The sequence below is a fragment of the Ischnura elegans genome, chromosome 6 (assembly GCF_921293095.1).
Source record: "Ischnura elegans chromosome 6, ioIscEleg1.1, whole genome shotgun sequence".
Taxonomy (NCBI): domain Eukaryota; kingdom Metazoa; phylum Arthropoda; class Insecta; order Odonata; family Coenagrionidae; genus Ischnura; species Ischnura elegans.
The window spans coordinates 91600965-91626572 of NC_060251.1; the positions used below are offsets into that span (position 1 = coordinate 91600965).

At 37.8% G+C, this 25608-nt stretch overlaps 1 protein-coding gene across 1 annotated transcript in view; it reads right to left on the reverse strand.

Moving 5' to 3' along the window:
* Positions 1-3749: 3749 nt before the first annotated feature.
* LOC124161422 (RISC-loading complex subunit tarbp2-like) overlaps positions 3750-25608 on the reverse strand; it is a 59419-nt gene continuing 37560 nt past the window's right edge. Inside the window, exons 6-8 of the mRNA XM_046537737.1 lie at positions 22245-22409; positions 4536-4626; positions 3750-3901 (exon numbers count right to left, since the gene is read on the reverse strand). Coding sequence (XP_046393693.1) covers positions 3750-3901; positions 4536-4626; positions 22245-22409 — 408 coding nt within the window. The remainder of the gene's footprint in view (positions 3902-4535; positions 4627-22244; positions 22410-25608) is intronic.

Consider the following 25608-nt stretch of genomic DNA (forward strand, 5'->3'; position numbering starts at 1 on the left):
CAGAGACGCCACAATGGCTTCTTAGACGAAAAATCCAGGGTACTGCCAGCGGTAGCGTAGGTTCAGCCTCTCCTTCAAGATCATCTGTAGCTTCCTTAAAAGGCTTAAGAAAGGCTACCATCTCAGCTACCAGGTCGGAATTGTAATTGTTTGCGAGGTGTACTCTTTCACTGTCACGGAGCAACTGTAAAACTCTGTCCTGTTGCTTGTGAATGGAATTTAGCATAGTGTAAATGCTGCTCCATCTTGTATCGACGTCCTGATGGAGAGTTCTTTCTAGCCGTGAGACAAGCCCAGATCTCTTCATTAACCCGACTATTTTTTCTTGCTGCCTGAATAGCAACATAAACCTGGGGTACCTCCGTTTTGAGGAAATTCTCTTCATGAAACGTGTGCCTCAAAACAGTATTTAAGCAGTGAGCTAAACAAGGAAGTCGATCGTACATTTTCAGAGCCTTTTTGATGTTTGAACCCTGATCTGTCACGAAGGTCACTTTAAAAAGATCCTCACTACTTATGCCTATTTCAGCCAATTGACCGAGTAACTCTTCCTTAATATTTGCCCCGGTTTTCGAGATATCTGGAAACTTGGTCGTGATAAGCACATTTGCCTGTAATTTCCATTCACCAGCTTCTTCGATTATGCGACTGGAGGTAGTCGTCATATAGTGAGTGAACTTTGCGATAATTATCCGTCCAAAGGTCCATAGTCATAGAAAGTTCCTTGGTAGCTATGGCTTCTTTTAATTTGGGGATGAGAGTAGCTCGAATTTGATTAGCCCTTTCACGCAAGGAACGGGCTACCGTACTTGGATGAGGTAGCACGTCTTTGGCCTCTAAGGGTCCGTACTTCACCCCAATATTAATTAACTCTTGCGCGAGGTCCTTGAACCCTTCTCCACCCACTGTCGCAAATGGACCCAAGTCTTTTGCACACATGTCTACGCACTTGTCCCTCACACGGTCCTTGTCATCCCGAGAAACAACAGGTGTGGCTGGAGAAACATTTCTTTCGATTTTGCACTTGTGCCGTTTCATGCCAGACGTACTTGCCTTATGCACAAGAACAGCTTGGCACGATTCTGTTGCACATCTCACATAACCCAGGGGCTTGCGTGTCTGAGAATCTAATACAACCTGTCCGATAAACAAGTGGTTAGAACTTCATAAGTTAATGCATTACAGTTCCATATGCAAAATATTTCGCTGGTTACCTGAAAGTTTTTCCAACATGGACTATTTCTCCCTGTGTTCCAAGCAACTATGCATGTTCCCTCTTCAATTTTCTTCACTACTTCTTCTTTTGTATAATGGGCTCTATCGCCATCTTTATACTGTTCAACATGGTCATTTTCCTCAGAAAGAGCGCCAGCCATCTCGCTAGGGGTCCCCAAAAACGGAATAAAACCGAAACACCCAAAACCTTGCACGAAACGCGACGATTTGTTAGGGAACTTCGCGTTAGGAATATTGTATTTTTAATGTTCTTGGACACGTTAACTTATAAGAGAAACATTACAATAACTCTGTTTTAGCTGCAGATACTTATCTTTTTTTTTCTAAATTCTCTTTGTTTGTTTGTTTTCGAATTTCTCTTTGTTTGTCAGCACTCTTGGTAACGTCCATATCTACAAAATCGGCGTCACAGCGCCATCTCTGCATTAAACAATAAACTTAGGAATTCAACTTGATTTTAACATAATTACTTCAACAAGGAAGGTTCGTGTAAGTCTGCTAGAAAGCCAGCTAGTAGATTTGACGGATAGCACATACTATGTGCTATCCGCCAAATTGCCGGGAGCGACGAGAGCTCAATCCCGCTCGCTCCCGAGACCGCAATCCGGGATTGTTCGCTCCCGGGAGTGAGACTACCAGTTTGACTCCCGAGAGCGAGACTCGAGCGGGAGCGGAACGGCTTTTGCGCGCCTCTAGCTTTAAGTAGTACCCTACTATTGCTTAAGTCATCTGCTTACTGATTTTCCGTCATAATACTAGATTTAATGAACCTATTTTACAGGAGGAGGCAAAAATGAGCGAAACAATGCAAAGCAGATTATTGATGACATTGAAAGTGTAATGCTGAACAGCAAAATCGATATACTATTGGGATACTTTTTTGGTAGCACTGTTTTGTGGGAAGGAAAGGACAGCTGTGCAAAACACATTTTCAAAGATTAACAAAGCTCTAATGCTGATTATGATCTGCTAATGGACGTGGAACTTCACAAGCGTCTACACCAAAACCTCTATAAGCAACCAGGAAGAAATATGCTCTCATGCATTTTCAATGGAAACACCAGAGGCCTTCATTAAACATTCCACTTTACAAGGTAGATGATGCAAACATTAGACAATGGTTAATCTAATATGTTGAAGCTTCTTTTTTAAATTATGTAATTTAGAAGCTGCATTAGACCATTAGTAAGCAAAATATTTACTTGTTTTTATGTGCTTTTGAAATAAAAACTATGCTATGGAAGAAGATATGATTCCTTAGCAGTTCATGTCGTAGAATATCCAGAGAGGATTCTGGACATGTAGGTAAGAATTCAGAACAAGACAAATGATTTTTCTTGTGGAATTTTCATACTTAACTTGCACTTGCAGGTGACCGTAAAGGATTGCCAGTGGCTAGTCTGGTGTTATTTTCTTGAATACTGAAATATTAATGCTTTCCATTTGATGTTAATTATGTACCATTCTCATTTTAGGCCCTCCTACGAGCACTAAGTTTGTCATAGCATTGACTAGGGTCAATTTATCCAACTAATCTACTGTCTACACTGACAGCTGTTCTGTTCAACTGACTACAGCTGTTCCATAATGCATAAGAACACATTTGTATTTCATGAATAGCGATCAAATGAATAGGAAATGCTGTGATTTCTTTAGATGATGCATTAGGATTCATTCCACTTCACGTTTTTTACTTCTCCAAAACTCAACAGTTACCACCTTATCCATGTTTTTTCCTTGAAAATATCTAACTTGCACATATGTGCATTCAGTCTAGACAGCAGATTTGTTGCATAAATTTACCCAGTCAATGCAATGATAAATGAAATTAGGTGGGCCTAAAATGAGAATGGCACGTAATTAGGATCAATTGTATTGCCATTAAAATAAAATTTATTTCAGGGGAAAATAACTCCACTTTTGGTGATGAAACAACAATGTCACCCTTTGCATGTGTCTATTCATTGGTAATCTCCAATACTTAATGATTAATTTTTTCCCTTTGCATTCCAAGAAATCCAAAATTAATGAATCTAAACCTCAAAGCAGATAAAGTTTTGCGGAAGGAAAGAGTTTCCGACCACAGGCTTACATGAAATAAAAATCCCAAAGAGATGAAGAGGAAGTTTCCTAGTGCATGACTTGGGTGCTGAGCACTGGACCACCATTGTCCGCATGTTTAAGTCTTTCAAAACGGTATTTTATTACAGCCGCAATTGTTTTAACTATTGGTTATATATGGAGGATGATCCCTGGACAAGGTACCATGGACTGCAAGTCCATAAAGGTTGGATTGGATTCCGAGTCCCGGTTGAGGGACAATCCTAGCTAAAGTCGTTAATAATCACTCTTTAGTGTTATATAAAACATAGATAAATTTAATTCGTCAGCAAGAGAACAAAAGATATATGTAAATGCATTTCAAGCACAGCCAGAAAAAATAAAGGCTCTCCACATGGTGGTCGACTGCACCACCGTTATTTGAAAAAGCGCAGAGCTGCTGCGCTTTATGGTCACCTCTCCTCGCAGTGCCCGATCATCATCATCAGAGCGTGAAGAAGATTGACCGACGCCATCTCTTCAGCTGCACTCTTGTCAGGACCTTCACCAAATTTCACCAACTCCGGAGTGGTACCCAGACTAGCAGCGCACAATGCATTCCCAACTGTACAAGGGAGAGCAGAATTAGGCCAACGCGTACATCAACCCACGACTTGTTCTTTCAAAAACACCATTGAACAACAACTGAGATTACCCGGGTAATTTTTTCAGTTTCTTGAGTAAGCTAAAGATTTCTCAGGCATCAGACAAAATTTATCCTTTCAACAAAAATTCAAAGTTTCACCTTCATTCTTTATTCACCATGGAATCTTCTAAAAATAGGTTGAATTTAATGTAGATTTGAGAAAAATGGAAAAATCTCGCGTTTATGAAAAAATTTAAGTTAGGAAAATAGTTTTAGCTTCTAATTAAATTGTTATCGATAAAAGCAGAAGATTCCGCAACAGTAAGAGGTTTATGATAGGATACAACCCAACTAGAGGCCACACCCCACCCAAGGGAGAAAAAAAATACCTGACCAGAAACCAAAAATTCTGCACTGCAATTAGGAGTGGCAATTAAGAGACTTTGGTTTGAATCCAAACTGAGCCACCAGAGTTTTTCACAGCCAGCATCAGCCTTGATTGAAACCCACTTTGCCTAACTGTGTGGGAAGTCACTTTTCAGAAGCAGTGTTTGGAAATAATGTTAAAGAGCTGCTCGAGTCAGCCACACAGCATACACAAGAGTGCACTTACGATTAGATTTCATGAACATGTAATCAAGAGGAAGGTCATTCCCTTCTGCAAACTTCTCCAAAGTCTCCTTGGGTGTGTGGCTCAACGCAAACTGAAAGCAAAGACAAGCAGAGTGTTACAAGAGTGGTTTCCAAAAATAAATGCATCATTCTCTCACTTATTGACTTGCCAGCCATCTAACCAATGGAAACACTTGGACCCAAAATCACAATTCCCCAAAAGAACTCAGTACACGTAAGGAGGAAAATACAAGTTACGTCAGAGAAAAATCTTCGCATTGAAATTTAGCAATGAAAAGGATATTCACATCTGTATAGTCATTTTGCATTTTTCTTCCTTTTCTTACGTGAAGATGCCAACAAATCCTTCACTTTCACCATTTTTTCTCACTCTATCTTAATTAAAACAAGACATCAAAATGCCAAAAGCAAGGAATTTGGATGATTGAAAACATTTTACACCATAGCAGTCATTGAGGCATCGAAGATCCTGCCAGTATCTAGCAGGTGCATTCCCTGAGGTATTCAGCTGTAGTTCGTACAGCCTTTCATTCAGAATTAATATCATCTCCACTATACACCATTCACTGGCTTGTCGTAATAAAGACATAAATAGAGGAAAAACATTGATTGCATTGATGAAACACTGACATTCTTTACAGTATATGGTGCTCGGGGGTAACTGGGTCATAGTTTTTCAATGTGATAGTACCATTTCATTTTCAAATATGTATTTATTGTACAGATAACTCCAGTGAATGGGTGAAAATAAACACGTAGATTTGACAATAATATGACTAGCACATCATGTGACTTGAATTTAATTACTACCATTAAACAATATTTTATATTAATATTATTTTCACATCTCAGTTGACCCCACTTACCCCAAAACTTGAGGGTAACTGGATCACCCCATGGCAAATCCCATTTGAGCACTGCCACAATTATTTTGGATAACTGGATCTATCAAAGTACTTTAAATTATCAGAAAAAATATTGGTTAACACAGCTATTTTGATTATTATGAATGTAAAGGCCGTTGTATCAGAACGGTTACGGAGACCTCACGGATTTCCCTTTCAAAACACAAACACCAGAGGCGGACTCTGCCAAGTCGAACATTCTGAGTTTGTGCTTCAGAGATTTCAATCGGTGGGGTGAATTCTCAGCTGAAAAATGCGCAGTAAATTCTCGGTGAAGCTTCATTCAATTCACTGCAATATTCATGAACTCTTCCGCGCATTCTTACATTATTAGATATAAAATCAATAAACATTAATATAATCTAAGAGTTGCATCTCGAGCAATGACGTGTGGCCAGAAGGTGTAGTGGTGGACAGATATTTTTTTCGGAATGCAACAAAGAATCCCCTTCCCGGATAGTTGACTCGCAGATAAAAGTGCTACATCTGAATATTCAGTGTATTCGCAATAAACTGCTTGAACTTGAAGTGCTCGCGAGTGAATATAAACCGGATGTGATTTGTTTAAGTGAACACTGGTTAAACCAAGAAGAAATATGCGCAATAAAACTCCCAGGGTATCGCACTGTCGATGTTTTCTGCCGTATAAACTATAAAAATGGGGGTGTAATTATATTACTGGAAGAATCACTCTGCCACACACCAGTTAAATGTACGAATTTTCCAAGATCGACTGATAAAATTTTTGAGTATTGTATTGTTGAAATTATGAAAGACGAGTGTAAATTCATTGTAGTTTCACTGTATCGATCTCCATCCACTGATTTCCGGGTGTTTCTGGATAAATTTCAACGATTAATTGAAGAAATTCATAAATGTAACAGGTACTCTAAAATTATAATAACCGGTGATTTCAACTGCAATTTACTCCACAATACAAAAGACAAAACTGATTTCTTAGATATTCTTGCCGCTTTTGATATCAAAATAACAAACTTTGCTCCCACTAGAGTTACTCACTCCACTCAAACAGTGATAGACAACATCCTAACCAACATTGACCTCAAAGATGTGAGCACCCAGGTAACTCATGAGCATATCTCAGATCATCTTCCCTTAATTGCTACCTTTAGATACAATGCAAATCCTGAAGCAAAGTGCCAAATCAAAAGAAACTTTTCTGACCAGAATATGTCACATTTCCTACTGTCTCTCAATTCCCAGGACTGGTCAGAGGTCTTTAATGCTAAATCTTTTGAGGAGAGTTTCCATAGTTTTTACTCAGTTTATCTGCACCATTTTAATGTGTCATTTCCTATGGAAACGAGAAAAATACATTCTTTTAGACAAAAAAAGTCCTGGATCACAAATGATATAAAATTCTACTCATCACTCCTTAAAAAACTGGCATATGAAACAAAATTGTCTGGTAGTTCCAAAAGCAAAGACCATTACAAACTCATGAAAAAACAGTACAGACTTCTTCTCTCGAAAGCTAAAAAAACATATAATGATGCAACTTTATCTAAAGCTACTAATAAAACTAAAGCTGCTTGGAAAATTATAAATAGTGCCAAAAACAAAGATAAAAACTATGTCTTACCCAGCTCTCAATTCACTTCTAGTGAAAAGTCAAAATGTATGTATGATCTAGCTGATGCTTTTAATAAGCATTTTAATTTGTTACCTGACACCTCAGATGTAAGTCCTGGCACTAATTCTGCTGCGTTTAAGGCACCTTCTATCTTTATGATGCCCTCCAATGAAATAGAGCTAAAGTCCGTAATAGCAAATTCATGCCAATACAGTTATAGTTCTGGTGTTGATGAGATCCCTGGTAATGTAATATACCTCAGCTATGATATGATTAAGTCTCCATTTCTGCATCTAGTTAATGAATCTCTGAGACTTGGAATTTTTCCAAACTCACTCAAAGTGTCTAAGATTGTGCCCTCTTATAAGAAGAAAGGTAATACTGATGATTTGAATAACTATAGGCCAATTGCACTGCAAAATGCATTTTCCAAAATTTTTGAAAAAATAGTCTACTCAAGATTTGTATCATTTTTAGACAAACATAACCTACTTTCTAGTAATCAACATGGGTTTACAAAAGGAAAATCCACAGTTACTGCTATTACTCATGCAATTGATAAAATACTGGTATCCATTGATAATAGAAATGAAACTATGGCTTTATTCTATGATTTTACGAAAGCATTTGATCTTGTAAATCATGACCAGCTATTGATTAAACTTTATAGATTGGGCATTAGGGGTACTCCGCATCAATGGATAAAATCATATCTACACAATAGATCTCAGGTGGTGACCATAAAATTTGATGGAGTCAAATATACTTCAACTGCTCGTCATTCAACAGTGGGTGTTCCACAAGGATCAACTCTTGGTCCACTATTATTTTTATTATATGTAAATGACCTTTCATCATCCTTATCTTGCAATCAAAATAATACACCAGTTTTATATGCTGATGACACGACAGTGATAGTGTCATCCAATTCTGAACAATCATTGATTGATCAAGCTCAGTTAATTTCAAATGAGATCAGTAAATGGTCAAAGGATAACTTTTTAATTATTAACCCTAACAAAAGCAATTTAATGCACTTTAAGACCAGTGGCCCACGATCAGAAAACATCAGTGTAAGTCTGAACAGTAAACCTATTGATCAAGTGGATAACTGTAAATTCTTAGGAATACATCTGGATTACAAAATGTCCTGGGCAGACCACATTGTATATATCAGCGGCAAACTTAGTTCTACTTGCTACTTGTTAAGACAGCTCAGTTCCACAGTGGAAAGGAAAACTTTATTAAACCTATATTACAGTGACTTTTATTCACATGTTACTTACAGTGTAATTTTCTGGGGATCAACTTATAAATCCATTAAAATATTCTGTCTACAAAAACGGGCCATGAGAATAATTGCTCATAAAGGCTATAGGTCTCCCAGTAGACCAATATTTAAAGAATTGCTTGTACTACCCATTCCGTGTGTATATATATTGTCAACTATTATGTATATAAAGAATAACCTGAAAAATTTCACTTTCAATAACAGTGTACATAGCCATAACACTAGATCGCAAAGTGATATTCATCACAATTTTGTACGCACCAGAGTTACTAAAATGGGGCCCACAGAAATGGGCATCAAACTTTTTAACAAATTACCGAAGGAGATTAAAAATGTAAATAATTCTAATTTGTTTAAAGCCAAGTTAAAAAAACTACTTCTGGCTAAAATGTATTATTCAGTTGATGAATACTTAGGTGATGAATTTTAACTCTTTATGTTAACAGGTAATTATTCCTGATTAATTATGTATATCTGTATTTTTCTGTATTTACATGTATTATTGACGTGCCTTATATCTTGACCATTGCAAATGTACTAGATCGTTGGGCAAATAAAGATATTATTATTATTATTATTATTGCCAATCAAAATGCGTAATATTATTCCCCGAATTGACCGATCGCATGGATTCAGGAAAGTATGGTATCTCAGCGCTACATTACTAAACTGAATACTTAAATTGATTCATTATGTTATACTGCGATCTAAGGGGGCCCATAGTTTGCATTGTCTACTTGCCTTTAATCATTATATCTTCTGCCTTTTATATACTACGTAGATTGACGAATCTGGTGGTTTCACTGTCACAGTTAATACATGCACAAGGGGTTTCAAGGATTACGAGCAAATAACACAAAAAAATACCAGTAAATCACTATATTCTTAGACACATTCACACGCACATACACTCAATCTTTCACGCACACAAACATACTTTCATTCTCTCATATCTCAATAAAATGATGTGAAAATATAATCATTTGAATAATTACTTCGCTGGAAACATCGAAGAGTATTTCAAATGCACGAAGCTAATAAAAAGTGAGCTTTTATTCAGCCAACTCCATCATTAATTTGCAACAAAGTTAGTGGGGAAAAGCTTTCAATAACGCAGTATTCATTTACATTGGCACACAATATGAGAGAACGAGAAAAATCAGCTTAATAAAATCTTTGCAAAATACAACACGGTAAATCAGTCGCCAGAAACATGTAAACAAGTACGCAATTAATATCGTGTGTCAACTTTTTCTTCACTTTTTCGCAGCGTTCATTGCTAACACTCAAAATTTCAATGCCTTCACGTGGGTGTCAACTAATTCTTTTCCGCAATAAAGATTTCTGCTCGTACTTCATTATCTTTTAATTCCACAGATGGAAATGTCCAAACTTAAGGATACAATTTCTAATGTTTGAAAGTCGGAGTTGGGGTGCGTATGGAGTGTAACAAGCTGTACCCTACAGGAGTGAGCGCAACCACTTCCATTGCTAGAACTGCAAATTTTCACGTTGATTGGTGAACTGGGATTTATAAGCGATTTTTCTACAGAAATAAATGAAAATTCCTTCGAGGAATGATAAAAAAAATGGGTCACTTTATTTTGTTTAGCACGTAAAAATCTCGATAACTATTCGATATTTTTTCTGCCATTGGGTATAAGAGCGAATATCTACTTCATCGCGCTCTCCATTCAAAAATTGATGTAATCACTTGAAATACGGTTATCACTTACGTAAGTACGGATTTACGTAAGTCGAGACATACGTAACTCGGGGGATGCCTGCAGTTAATTTAGATCATTAATTAAGCGTGTACATAGTGGAAATACGGTTTGAGACATAATTTTTGCCGTCATAGGTTATCGGGCGATTGACTTCCAGGTAGAGGGTCTACACTAAAGCCTTCAAGGTTTCGGTATTCATGGGGGAGAAATGGAGCGGTGGCTGAGTTGCGTATGAATAGCATAAACACATAAAAGGGTCCACTACAGAGTCTCAAACACAATGACTTCATTCCCTCCCAGCAGTCGTAGGCACTCTGCATCTGAAGTATACAGTGCAGCAGTTGCCCAGCAGCTGTTTCGATAGAGCCATACAGTGTAAAAACCAAGAGAACAATGGCAAAAAATAGGAATACAGATAGAAAAATCAAGAAGTTATCAAGAAAAACCATAAACCAAGAAGAGAAATTGAAAGAGGTCAATTTCTTTGAAAATTGAGAGTGTCAAAGCGATATTGCGTGGAAGTTTAAACTCACGATGCTTTATTCTGAATAAAGACAAAGTTAAACATCAGTGACCTCAGCCGTACCAACTTCAACCAAGCGGTCAACACTTACGGAAAGTTCATCGTGAATCGAGCCACTTCCTCGTGGTGAGTTCTGGGTAGTTTCTTCACGATACTAACAGAGAGCTACTCAGTGTAATGCTTGGTGTTCAGGTTCTGTTCTTTCTCAGCCTTGGTTGAATTTCTTGTTTTAAATAGCTCCACAGGTACGTAATTCGTCATTATGATTGATGATAATTTAAAATAATTCACCTTATTTTTACTTTTTGTGGGATTATTAACTACCATATGAAGACTTGCTAAAAACTTAAATTCAATCGAAATAAATATCATTTTAACTGCGATTTAGCCCCCAAAATGGAATTTTAGAAACGTATGCAAAAATGAGTTTTGTTTTGCGGGTGGTCTATACTACAATTTTGTTGTTAATTCATAGACATTTTTGAACCATATATTTTGTCAAATAAACTTCAAATTTCATTTTTATAAACTATAAACATGTATCCACTCTTTGATATTATCCATTATCCCATATTTTCATTAAATTCGTCTTCACAGCCGTTTTATTCTGAAATCAGCCTGATTTTTTACAAAATTTTAAACTTTAGAGCTCGGGCGGCAGTGGTTAATATTATCCGATTTGAAAAAAAATTTGTGTGCGAGATCCTTATATCATTTCGCAACTTTCCCGCACAGGGCAAATTTGATCAGGGAAAAAAATCTTTTTTCGGCCTACCCTAATGCACAGTCCTCATCAAGTATAGCTTACGGAGATGGAATGATTAATAGGGAGGTGTTTTTCAGGTTCTGATGCATCACTTTAAAGCATGTACAGTCCTCATCAAGAGTTATTTATCACTATCCAAAACCAAACCATTAACCCAACTGCCCTGACCTGCAGAGCAACGCTCGACCGCAAAATACCGTATATCTCCGAATATAGTCCCCCTCTGAATATAGTCCCCCCCCCAATTTTGAGACCTCGGTTTTGGCAAAAATTTTAAAATGCAAAGGAAGGCAATTTTTCTGTGGCTAGCAAGTTAAGATTCTAGAGTCGATAAAAACCATTATTTTCTGTGAAGATTAAGAACAAATCTGTTCACATATTTTCCATCACAACAAAATAACTATACCTAGGGGTCTATTCTCTAACTCGAAGCTCCCGTCGTGGTAGCTTCGAACTAGCTACCAGAATTGGCTACCAACCTTATTCTCTAACAGGGAGTAGCTTTCTCAGACCGAGAATTTCTGGTAGCTTTCTCAGACCGGATATGGGGTATGAGAAATATTTCGTGCGAACTCAGATTTTACTCTTAGAACCAATGAAAACGCTCGTTTCATTTCGTAACCTGCGGGAAAATCATAATGTAGTCGTTCTCGGCTGACTTTTTCTTCTAGTTGAAATTAATGTGCTTTGTAAATTACGAAATGCTGAGTGCCTTCAGCTTTCATAATAATAGAAATACGAATAATAATAGAAATAATTATATTTGGATAAGCGGCTTTTATATCAATTCAATAGTTTCGATCGATGCAGCAGTTTATGTCACGATTGATAATCATGTAGGCCATGTAAATATAATGAAGAGAAAATGTTAATAAACTACCAACACATTAAACCAATGCTATCACATTGTCGTTCTAATTCCCGAGAACTTTACACTCAGCGCTCCTTATGCTTTTGCCTGTTTGATGCAAAAATTTTGATGACCAACTGTTTCTGTGCAGAGATTGTTCCTTCTTGCACTGCGAGAGAATATCGCAATAACATGTGCATACGATAAGTGTATATTATTTCGGGAATATCTTCAACAAAGTTAATGGGAAGGTGGAGAAAATTATGTTTGAAAGTTACGTCATTTCACTCAGATTGGCCTAAGCAATCATTTTAGGCTCACAATATGCTTCAATCGATATTTACACAAAACTCTACTGTCGTGCCGTTCTCACGACGGCTAAATTAATATTTAAATGGTTTTATGAATAAGTATTATATGCCAACCGCCAAGCTTGCACTATTGCAAGCGAGGGAGATTCATTAGAACTTGACCATCATTGTGAAAAAACCTATTAAACGTAGTTCCTTCTCCCAATATTAAAACCATATTATATTATTGTTTTTGTGATGACTTCCTCCGTGGGCTTCTGGAATATCCATGGCTACACTTTCTCAAAATTCAAAACAAATACACCAACTTAACTACCGGCACTGAAATTAAATGCGTATATACGGCCAAAGACACACAAATGAAAGCAGAATGATATCATGAACACATTTATTCATTGGAAGAGCAAAAAATTTATTAATAACTATCATGAAACACCTTACATTGCATTATAACACAATCCACCTCTCTCCGGTCTGCATCTATGTAACACTAAACTCTCTTCACACAATCACTTCACAACAAAGATCGTTGCTAATAATGCACGGTAAAGTTTATCATAAATGTATAAACACTTGCAAAAATAAGACATCCATCTCTGTGCAGTGGATACATTGGCATTGGTAATGATTTCAACGCATCAATATGTACCGTCACTACAACAGTCTCTCGCAACATCAATAATAATCACTGTTTTCGGGGTTTTTCTTCTCACTAGTAATGACTTCATGCAAAATAAGATTTCACGTGATATAAAATGATTGAAAGCAACATTTTTCTTCTCCAAATAATGAAATCAACTAGTTAACGCGATCGATAGTTCACTCCGAAACATATATGTTTAGTCACGAAATTTGTCACTCATGCCCACTACTTTGTTAAGAATACAATAATTGAAGGCTTCAAATAATTTACGCAGCATTCCCGACCTCATTAAAGAAAATAATTACGCAAAACAACAAAAATAGTCAACACTTTTCTTGTTTACCACTCAATCGCTAGCCGTGTCAAGAAAGACTGATGGGATAGAACAAAAGATTAGCGACACGCGCCACTTGGTTCACGGCGGTTCATATGAATTCCCATGGCCCTATGGGAATTCCCTATGTATTTTGATGGTAGCTAGCTGAAGCGCGGGGTTCGAGGGCGCGCTTCGCGAAGCTACCGTGGTGGCTAGTTTGAAGCTACGGAAGTAGCTTCAAATCCCATAGAGAATAAGGGTTGGAGCCTAATAAGCTACCGGTAGCTTCTGCAAGCTCCCTTCGCCGGAGCTTCAGCGTTAGAGAATACAAGTGGGAGCAAGTAGCTTAATTAAGCATCTTTCCACCAGAAAGCTACCGCGCTTCGAGTTAGAGAATAGACCCCCTAAAACATGTTGTGATCCATTGCATGTATCAGTAATTTATAGTTCCTTAACCAGATGTAATGAAGAAATGAGAAAATGTTTTAAGTATCCAAGGCTATTGTATTTTTTAAACATTCACAAATTATTAATATTTTTGATTTCGAAATGACTACAAACAATGTCAATATATAAGCTTTAACTTAAATCCCATAAACAGTATTGCATTTGGCCCTGAAACTTCCTTAGATCCAGTGTAACACACCCATCAAGTCATCACAAATCCAAGTGACCTGAAGAATTTAGGAAATCTAAATAAAATTGTGTTAAATAAATTATAAACATTATAAAAATATTGCCATCAAATGCCTGCTAAGCAAAATAATTAAACTACAGGACTTACAAATATCAAAGTAATAAAATTTAGAAATAAACTTTTTCCAACAAACGTTAAAACTGAAAAAAATATTATACAGTAAACTCTTGATTTTACGAAGCAGGATTTTACGAAGTTTTCGATTATACGAAGTGATATTGCGGTCCCGGCGAAAAGCCTATGCTAAATACATGGCGCTATTCGATTATACGAAGTTTCGATTATACGAAATTTTTTGAATTTACGAACCTCGGCTCGGTCCCTAGGAGCAAATGGCATTCGTTTATACGAACTACGGCGAAAAATTTGTCAACAAAACTAGTTACGCCGGCGTAAGTAGCTAAAAAATCAGCGCTTTCAACTGTGGTCCATCAAAAGTGCGAAATCGTAAATGATAATGCAACTTTGGAGAGAAATGGGTCGCCAAAAACCTCACTGTGGGAATTTAGGGGGAGTAGGAGTTCAGTTAAAATAACGCGGCTGACATTATGCCCCTATTTACGTGCCTGTTCGTAAACATAGCATCGACAATAATTCGTAGTTTAACATGTCAGGAAGGTCGCGCGGAGTATTTCGAACACCCCTAATTAACCCTTTGCACTGCTGTGAACGTACTTCGAAGACTACTTGACTACTTTTCGCCGAAGCACTTCGAAGGGTCCCTAATCCGGGACCCTTTCCTCGACGAGCTCACCCTCGCTGGCCCCTGAAACTGGGCTATTTTTTAATGCATTACCTGACGCAACCCTGGGTTTCAAAGGGAAAAGGTGCCATGGGGGGAAAAAGAGTAAAGTGCGTGTTACTGTGGGGCTGTGCGTCAACCAAACGGGCACGGACAAAATAAGCCCGTTGTCATTGGGAAATTTGAAAGGCCACGGTGCTTAAAACATGTAAAATTGGAAGCCCTCCCAGCTTTTTACCATGCAAATAAAAACAGCTGGATGACCCGAGAAATTTTCCAGAAAATGGTTATACGTCTACAGAGAAAAATTGCTGGAGAGAACCGCAAAATTGTTTTAATAATGGATAATGCCACCGTCCATAAATTCGTGGAAGATCTAAAATTGGCTAATGTTCGAGTCCTCTTTTTACCCCCGAACTCGACTAGCAAGTCCCAGCCCTTGGACCAAGGCATTATCCAGGATTTTAAAGTCCTGTACCGGAAGAAGCTTGTGCGGTATTACAGTGGAACTTGTTTAGTACGTTTCTGAAGGGACCACAAAAAATGAACGTACTAACCAGGAAAACGTGCTAACGAGGAAAGTAAAAAATAGCAGTCGGGGTAATTGCAATCTATGGAAAAGTCGTCATAATTACAATTACTATCGGTAGTTCTCGTAGGATCGCCTTCCTTAACTCTTTTCACCTTTAAAATAAAGAAAATGGGCGCTACATTGAAAAACAATACCATGTGAATAAAAAATCACAATGTTTCATAGATTTCCCGAAGACAATTACATGAAAACGGCGTCTTTCTCCCGTGATTTATCATATATGTATTTATAGAAAGAGGACAAGTAAAGCTAAGTCATTTATTTTTTGTCACAGCATACTCGGAGAATATAACAACAACCCTGAGTATGTCAACGGGCTGTTTTTAAGCATCATAAAAATTGGACAAAATTATATTAAATTACGGCAACAGCCGTACACATTCGCTTCTGGAATAAAGCCATATCGATTGTTATAGCGATCGATATATCGAATAATAACACGCAAGATTATTAGATTACGACGTAATTACAAGAAGATTTTATATTATACAGTTGAAATTTACTTTTAAAATTTGTTTAATGTCGTCTGCTTTCGTGCCGAGATCAAGTATTTTTAAGCTAAGCTTCGCGTGGAGATCCAGAGCATCGTCTGCTCCCGCAGCAGTAGTCAAATACGCACGTACTCCGTAGCATTGACGTCGTGCAGTACTGCTTTAGATAAAGTGGGAATTGGATAAGACTCATTTCTTCATCATGATAACTCGTGCAATAGCAACAATTGCCCACTCGTGAAATTTGTGCGCAGTGGGCACTCCAGAGGCAACAGAAGGTGAGGAGCTCAGGGTGGGGAAAATTGGGGCTTCTCATTGGCTGCAGTTTTGCATAGTCGGACATTCCTGATAAATGGCCATATTTTATTCTTCATCGCGTCATAAGAAATGAGAAATGCATTTGGATAAATCACGGTCGAAGAAAGATATGTGGAATGAATGCAAGAATTTTAATGGCTAGTAATAATAAATTAAATCATGAATTCGGAGCTTTAAGACCCTTAAGAAGATACTGGAGAACGAATTGCGGGTTGCGTCACGGCTAGCAATTGAGCGTACTAACCAGGAAAGCGCAATTTTTTCAAACGTACTAACCAAATACTTTTGCCTGTATTTTGTTCCGATGGTACCGGGACCGAGAGAAATCGTCGTACTAAGGAGGAAAACGTACTAAGGAGGAACGTACTAACCAAGTTCCACTGTACTTGCGATGAATCGGTATGTATACATTCATCTATTTTGCTCATGTGCGTTTGGATATCGATTTAGATATTTTTATTCATGATTATCATTCTTTCAAATCTATTTGCTACTTTTATAAATGGGAACAGAAATTTATAACATCCCGAAATGGACGTTGATACATGCAATCCGCGCCATTATATCTTTTCGTGTATATATTGGCCTTTGTGAATAAACGATTTAAATATCTTAAGTATTGGGCTCTATTTACCGCCAATTTATATTTCAAGCTTCTCGTAATGAAGATACACTTCCAAGTCTAACCATGAACTTTCTTCTCACGCGCTTCCCCGTTCTCCCATGCTGGGGTTCTTTCTTTCCAAAGCCATTGTTTACTCCCTCCTGCCGCCTTTGGCTGATCTTGCTGACACCCACCTTATGCTTCCCAAACCCCTCCTTCCCCAGCATTTCCCATTCACTCCCTCCCTAAGGTGACTGAGCTTGTGTGCGTCGCAAAAAAATACGGCCCCCAAAAGTAGACTGAGGCAGAGCTCAAGGCCATTTCCCCACCCTTCTTTCTCCTGCCCCCTTCACCAGTCCTTATGCTGACCACACTTCTTCCCTCAGCCACTCTTATTCACCCCACCCACTGGGAACGTTCCCCGATTGTGGAGAAGGGCATGGTTCATCTTTACCTGCAACGGGGGGAAGTTATTCACCGGAGAGAGGCGGAAGAAGTATCTTCCACTATCGGGAAAATGGTGCCGCGCTTATAATTGTCTCTCTTCTTTTCAGCTGACTTTTCAATTGAAATTATTTTCTTTGCTCTTTCCACACTATATTTATTTACGATTATGGCGCGACTATTTTTTAGTGCTAAAACTAAGAAAATCTTTTCTCTATGTCAATGATCCTTTGCAAAACTTTCAATACGGCGGAGAAAGGAACACGAAAACTAAATGAGGTGACGGTACAGCTTTTGCATGTCATTTTTTGGGAATTCACGCTAGTGAACTAATACTTAACCACGTTGAGAAATGATAAAACGTCTCTTGAAGGAAAACAATCAATGTGGATAATAACGTTTCTATCTCTATTTCTCCGATACTGTAAGATGTTTCTCCTGTCATTTTCCGGTTGGAACCTTGCTCCAGTCGGCATAAAAGGAGAGAAACATACTATATGAACAGGTCACCTCACACCCGGTATGAAGAATATGGTCCTGATGAAGAATTAAGTCTTTTATGGCAACGTCTGCGAAGATGATGGAACACAGTAGTCGGACGGAGAACTCAAACAGAATTTACTTCAAATATTCGCCGGAAGATAATCACATCCTACGCTATTTACGATCGTAATTGAATCTCAGTGGAAATAGAGCACATTCTGCTGAAAATACGAAGTAACTCGAAATATTAACTTACGAAGGTTATTTTGGAAACGGGGTAAGACCCTTGTTTTTCTTTTTTTCTCGTCACTGAGCGATAGAGGGCGACATAAATGGCGGTTAGGCCGGCTGCCGCTAAAATTCCGTGGGTGTCAGAAACAAATATCTATCTTTTGCATACTTAATAGTAGCTATTGGCTCCTAACCGCAAATTTATAACATTAAATTCTTATAATAAACATTGCAGTTCATTATTTGAGTACGTTTTCTAAACTGGTCGGGAATTTCTTTAGCGATCGTGGATGTTGAAGTATGATCAAGAAATGGGAATTTTATGGTGGTATATGGTGGTATTTAACGATTTATCACATAAATCGATAGCAAAAAGCCTTTTCTATGATTTATACCGAGAATAACCACCGAAAACAGTTAAATAAGACAACTAAAGACCAAAAACGGCGGAAGAAACAAAAGCGAACATTTTTTTCGTGACTTATGAATAAGGTTTGAATTTACGAAACTCGATTTTACGAAGTGCCAATTTTCCGGTCCCACTGACTTCGTAAAATCAAGAGTTTACTGTATCAATTTTCAATGCCTCGTCGCGAATCATTGCATAAGTTACACAAAGAGCTTCTGCTCTGCATTTGCGCACAAATTCGATGATATTTTCCTCTAATTCTTTGAATCTGCCGCATCGAGACCCCCGAAATGACTTCCGCGATGTATTAGCACTTTGCAAGCGCTGTGAATACTATGATTTACGGCGTATTCTGCAACGGCTATTTTTAAATTGGCATCGAAACTCCGTCTTTGATGGCCTCTAATCTGCCGCAGGATTGATCCTCATCTTTCTACTTGATCCATCACCTCACTGTTGAACGTAAAATTATTTTTAATAAAGAAAATATCGCGGAAATAACTGCGAAACGTTATGTGACGTAATTTATCGATCCTACTTACCCTGGCGAATTGAATATATTCCTCAATAAATTGATCACACTTTCAATGCTGAGTGGCTGGATTTCGATCAAATGCAGTAATGCCGGTGCTTTTGGTTTAAAGTCGTCGATTATTGCACCTTTTCAGAAACAAATGCATCACCTACAGTGCAACCTCGATATAACGACACCCCACGGTGCACTAATTAACACTCGCTATAGCGAATTGTCGCTTTACCGGAGGTGGAGCAAATACCGTATATCTCCGAATATAGTCCCCCCTTTTTTTCCAAAAATGGCCGCGGAAAAGTAAGGGGGGGGGACTATAATCGAGTGTAATCCAGTTTAGCATACTAAAGGTGACCATAAAGTAATAAATAACGGCATAATGGCTAATGTTCTCGTAGTCTTTCTATTTGAGTATATTTATGAGGATTATAATCGGAGATATTAGTAAATACTGCCACGTTTTACCGGAAATTAAGACAATTTTTACCACAAATGTTGTACAGATACGATTATTCCGATTCAAATAGTATATCGAACATGCGTTTTCACGGAATCCATCGGGTAGCCGCTAATTTTTCTTGGAAAAGTATTGTTAGAATAATTCAATCGACACTGATCACTTAATGACGCAAAACAGTAAATAATTAAAATGAAAACTAAAAAAACACTATCATTACATTAATCGAACACTAGAATTGAATCAATAGTATATGTACCCGTCACTCATTTAATAACTACACGATTTAAATAATTGCGAAAAATAAACAGATAAAGTGAACCCGATTTAGCATTTCATTTCGTCCGTAGCTACTATACGTCCGTGCGGTTCGTGTTTACAACCACTGCCTTTACCGCCTTCATAGAACAAGAATGCGCAATAGGTGATGCATTTGTTTCTGAAAAGGCGCAATAATCGACGACTTTAAACCAGAAGCGCAGGCATTTCTGCATTTGATCGAAATACAGCGACTCAGCATCGAAAGTGTAATCAATTTATTGAGGAATATCTTCAATTCGTCAGGGTAAATAGGATCGATAAATTACGTCGCATAACGTTTCGCAATTATTTCCGCGATATTTTCTTTATTAAAAATAATTTTACGTTCAACAGTGAGGTGATGGATCAAGTAGAAAGATGAGGATCAATCTTGCCGCAGATTAGAGGCCTTCAAAGACGGAGTTTCGATGCCAATTTAAAAATAGCCGTTGCAGAATACGCCGTAAATCATAGTATTTACAGCGCTAGCAAAGCGCTAATACATCGCGGAAGTCATTTCGGGAGTCTCGATGCGGCAGATTCAAAGAATTAGAGGAAAATATCGTCGAATTTGTGCGCAAATGCAGAGCAGAAGCTCTTTGTGTAACTTATGCAATGATTCGCGACGAGGCATTGAAAATTGATATAATTTTTTTTCAGTTTTAATGTTTGTTGGAAAAAGTTTATTTCTTAATTTTATTACTTTGATATTTGTAAGTCCTATAGTTTAATTGTTTTGCTTAGCAGGCATTTGATAGCAATATTTTTATAATATTTATAATTTATTTAACACAATTTTATTTAGATTTCCTAAATTCTTCAGGTCACTTGGATTTGTGATGACTTGATGGGTGTGTTACACTGGATCTAAGGAAGTTTCAGGGCCAAATGCAATACTGTTTATGGGCTTTAAGTTAAAGCTTATATATTGACATTGTCTGTAGTCATTTGGAAATCAAAAATATTAATAATTTGTGAAGGTTTAAAAAATACAATAGCCTTGGATACTTAAAAAAATTTCTCATTTCTTCATTACATCTGGTTAAGGAACTATAAATTACTGATACATGCAATGGATCACAACGTGTTTTAGGTATAGTTATTTTGTTGTGATGGAAAATATGCGAACAGATTTGTTCTTAATCTTCACAGAAAATAATAGTTTTTATCGAATCTAGAATCTTAACTTGCTAACCACAGAAAAATTGCCTTCCTTTACATTTTAAAATTTTTCCCAAAACTGAGGTCTCAAAATTGGGGGGGGGGGACTATATTCGGGGGGGGACTATATTCGGAGATATACGGTAATAGCCAATATACCTGTTGCGAACAGATACACAGGAACAGGAGTGGTGCGGTGACAGATAAACGTAAGCATAAATCCAGACGAAAGGCGATGTTTTTTTTGAATCACTTAATTTCCTTACTCAAATAACGACTAACTATTCAAACAATTTATAAACGTCGCACTGAATAAAAATCATGCAAAGCATTGTTTCGTCAATCATTATATTTATCGAACGACAGTTTACCACATAAATTTGAGACTGAGCACTCCATTAACTTCATTTCTAAGAGATCGCTAGCAGTTACAGAGGTTAAGGAGTCTTGATGAAAGTCTTCCGGCGGTGAAACCCTCGCTATGGTGAGAGCCAACAACGAAAGGGTCTCGTAAAAACGAATTTTTAACACGCTTATTATAGGGTCAATTGACGGTGCATTGGCTATCTCTCGTAATAACGGGGGTGTCGCTATAGCCCGTACTCGCTTTAACGAGGTTCCACTGTATTGCGCATTCTTGTTCTGTGAAAGCGGTAAAGGCAGTGGTTGTAAACACGAACCGCACGGACGTATAGCAGCTACGGACGCAATGAAATGCTAAATCGTCACGAAAGGTTCACTTTATCTGTTTATTTTTTGCAATTATTTAAATCGCGTAACTATTAAATGAGCGACGGGTACATATACTATTGATTCAATTCCAGTGTTCGATTGATGTAATGATAGTGTGTGTTTAGTTTTCATTTTAATTATTTACTGTTTTGCGTCATTAAGTGATCAGTGTCGATTGAATTATTCTAACAATACTTTTCCAAGGAAAATTAACGGCTACCCGATGGATTCCATGAAAACGCATATTCGATATGCTATTTGAATCGGAAGAATCGTATCTTTACAACATTTGTGGTAAAAATTGTCTAAATTTCCGGTAAAACGTGGCAGTATTTACTAATATCTCCGATTATAATCCTCATAAATATACTCAAATAGAAAGACTACGAGAACATTAGCCTTTATGCCGTTATTTATAACTTTATGGTCACCTTTAGTATGCTAAACTGGATTACACTCGATTATAGTCCCCCCCCCTTACTTTTCCGCGGCCATTTTTGGAAAAAAAGGGGGGACTATATTCGGAGATATACGGTATACCCCATCGAGCCAACTATGTACACACACACTTACACCTCTCAAAATTGACAGCTGAGGACCATAGAGTTCTTGCAGCATCAGGTGAGACGTGCTGAGCGTTTGGCTCACATTCTTGCCAGCTGAACTCCCACCATCTTTATCCTTGATGGAGCAGTAGCCATCAATGGCAGCCTGATAATTTTTCCCCTCAAATTTCACCTGCCATAATAAAAATAAAAGTAATGATAACCAAGGAAAAGACCATCGTCCAGAAAGTCACTGAGGAATAAAACATCAGGTTCACACTCATTCCAACAGCACAACTGAATAAATAGCATAACAGAATAACATGACTTGAATAGAATAGCAAGAAAAATGTGGACAGATATGAAAGCACGTCACCCAAACTCTCCAATTGCAAGGTACATAACGTACATAAGAAACGTACATAAAACGAGGAAGAGGCAGGAGAGAATTAACATTAATCTTCACAATAAACACATTGAAAAACTTAGAAATTACGTCAGCAGACTCCCGATTATCCGGCTACGGTTTATCCGGGTTCCGGATTATCCGTACATGTTTTCACTCTCGCTCAATTCTTCTGCGATCTTTATAAAAAAATAAAACTGAACATAAAATCACCAGAATCACTCCATTATAATATGTACTAGGATACACTGCAGTCATTATTTCCCTTCGTAAAACGGAAGCAATCAGACTCAAGCTGCATTCACGGGAGCACCGTGTTCCTGTTTTCCAAGCCTCACAGAGTATGACCGCACTCCATGATCACGGACACATGTCCCGCAGCAGTTGCAACGCGGGCAACTTGTGCGAGACGCGACTACGTGGCATGGTGCCTGACAGTGTAGTTTCCGACGTCGAGCAGTGGTTTTGAAGCATTCGTGCAAACCACTTTTCTGTATCCGTGATCACACAGCCACGGATGTGTGGTTTTCGAAACCAGGCCTTAGATGGAGCATTAATAATACGAGTAAAACCATGTTATCGCCACTAAAAAGACCACGAACTGGCAAAGAAAGCTCTCAATGAGTCCGTTAAGCACTCTTAAATAACAGAATAACTGCATAAATAATAATATATTGTTTGTTTTACGTAAATTGTGAACACTACAAAACATTTAAGAGAAAGTTTTGAATATCCGTGTTTTCCGATTATTCGTGCCGTCCCTCCCCATCACATCATTAGCCCATTCGGATAATCGGGAGTGTATTAGGAAACAGCTGTATGGAATGTTTTCTACATCTTCCTTCATCAAAAATGTATGGACACCTTACAGTCAAATACCTGATTGAAACTGATGGTGCAATAGCAGCCATACTAGACAGGCTTATCAGCACAAAAAATCATGGAAAATTTATAATGAAGGATATAATCGCATAACAAAATGTGAAACAATTGAGCATATAATCGCGTTACGCACACTGAAATTTTTTCAGGTACAAAAAGGTCACTCCTTCAAAATATTTTTCATTCTTTCCTACTCGTCAGCTTCATAATACGATCCTCTGAACATATGAAACCTCCCAAGATATTGCCGATGTGATCATCTTTTTTGACAATGAGTCAGTCAGTGTTTGCAGTTTTTTATACATCGATATACAAGGTGAGACTGAGCAATAGCCGTTTATCTGTAGATATTTCTTAAACTATCTTACTACTAATGCTAAAATTCAGGCAATTGGTACCTTTTCAATTGCTTATAAAGGTACCAAACGAGCCATACTAGGAAGGAATCTGAGTGAGCCCAGATGAGAGGTTGAGCTAACATGGATTGCCACAGTTATACCGTATAAGCGTGTGTAAGAGGCGCACCCCTATTTTGAGCATCAAAGCTATGAAGAAAAAAAATTTTGCAACATTTTTTAATACTATCCCGCGGTGTTGCAGACGTATATTCGATAACTGTCGAAATTCCAGTACGCCTGGAATTTCGACAGTTATCGAATTTTCCTCTTTCAATATTAATTGAAAGAGGAAATTTTGATAACTGCGGCGGTAATAGTGGCATAAGAGAGAGTAGAAAGAGTTTCGATCCTCTCTTAGCATACGCCGTTGCTCTACGATGCTTGTCCTATTCACGAACAATTTTGTTTAAATGCTCTCGCAGGATTACTGCAATAGAATTGCAGCCGTGAAAATTTTAAGGCAATACACGACAGGCACATAGCATGAACCTTCCCAAGAGCTTGGACAACAATCGGGGCAATCTCAGCGCCATAGGATAATAACCACGTCGTAAATTTAACGGAACCACACTCGGCCCTCCATCAGCCAATGCCTCTGCCGTTTTTTTTCCTTTCCGAGACCCCACAGGAAAATAGGAAAACATCAAGTTACAGGGGAACAATCGAAACGTGTTTCATCCCTTCCCCGTCTCACCAACTGACCTTGATCGATCTCCCAGTTTATGGAGGCCAAAAGGCCAAAGGTGAGTCATCTACTGAGCCTGAAGATACCTCGATAGCTTTCAATAATTGAATGACACTCACGAGGTTCAAAAAAAGAGTGAGATCTAACGCGACGCATATCTGACAGAATTTAAGTTTTTTAAGCTCTAATTGTTTGACACAAAGATTTATAGTTACAACAAGACTACTAATATTCAAAATACAGGCGGTCCTCGACTTTCGTACACTCGACATTCGTACAATTCGCACTTTCGTACGTCCAAAATTGACACCTTTTACTCGACTTTCGTACGCTAAATTCGGACTTTCGGATGCTGGTCTGTAATTTTTTTAATATTCCCGCTATGTTTATTGCGCATCCCAACATTCAATTGTTTCAAATTGCAGTATCGGCAGTATATGCGAACAATATGAACGTATATAATGAAGGGAATTGTTGGTAATTGACTCTGATCTAGGTGATTTATTTGGGAGAGAGACTGCCTGCTATAGGCTCCTTTATCAAGAGAAGAGGAAAGCCTTCATTGAAGATATTTTTCAAAAGAAGTTGACTAGACATCATCGAATAGCTTTCAATAAAACTAGTAAGACCTTCTTTCTAATTGTGTTTTTTCGTTTGAGTGCTGTTTAATTCATGTAAACCTTCAGCAACGATATTGCACGACATATCACCCGAATTCCGTTTGTCTTTTGTCTTTTTTGAATAACATGCGGAACATACGCGATCACGAATGTCACCTGCCAAACATCGAATTTTGGTGTAAAAATTAAAAGGTATCCAGAGTGCGGGTTCAACGAATACATTTTTTTATGCTACTTGACACGTCCTTTTATTTATAGTGGACGTAATAAGTGGAATGTCAACTTAAACGCCAAGAGGAAGTTTCACTCGATAGCCAACGGAGTTCTTGTTTTTTAAACTTATATTTGCATTTTCTGCGTATTTTCGAAATAAATTATATGATTTGAGGAGTTTTATTAAT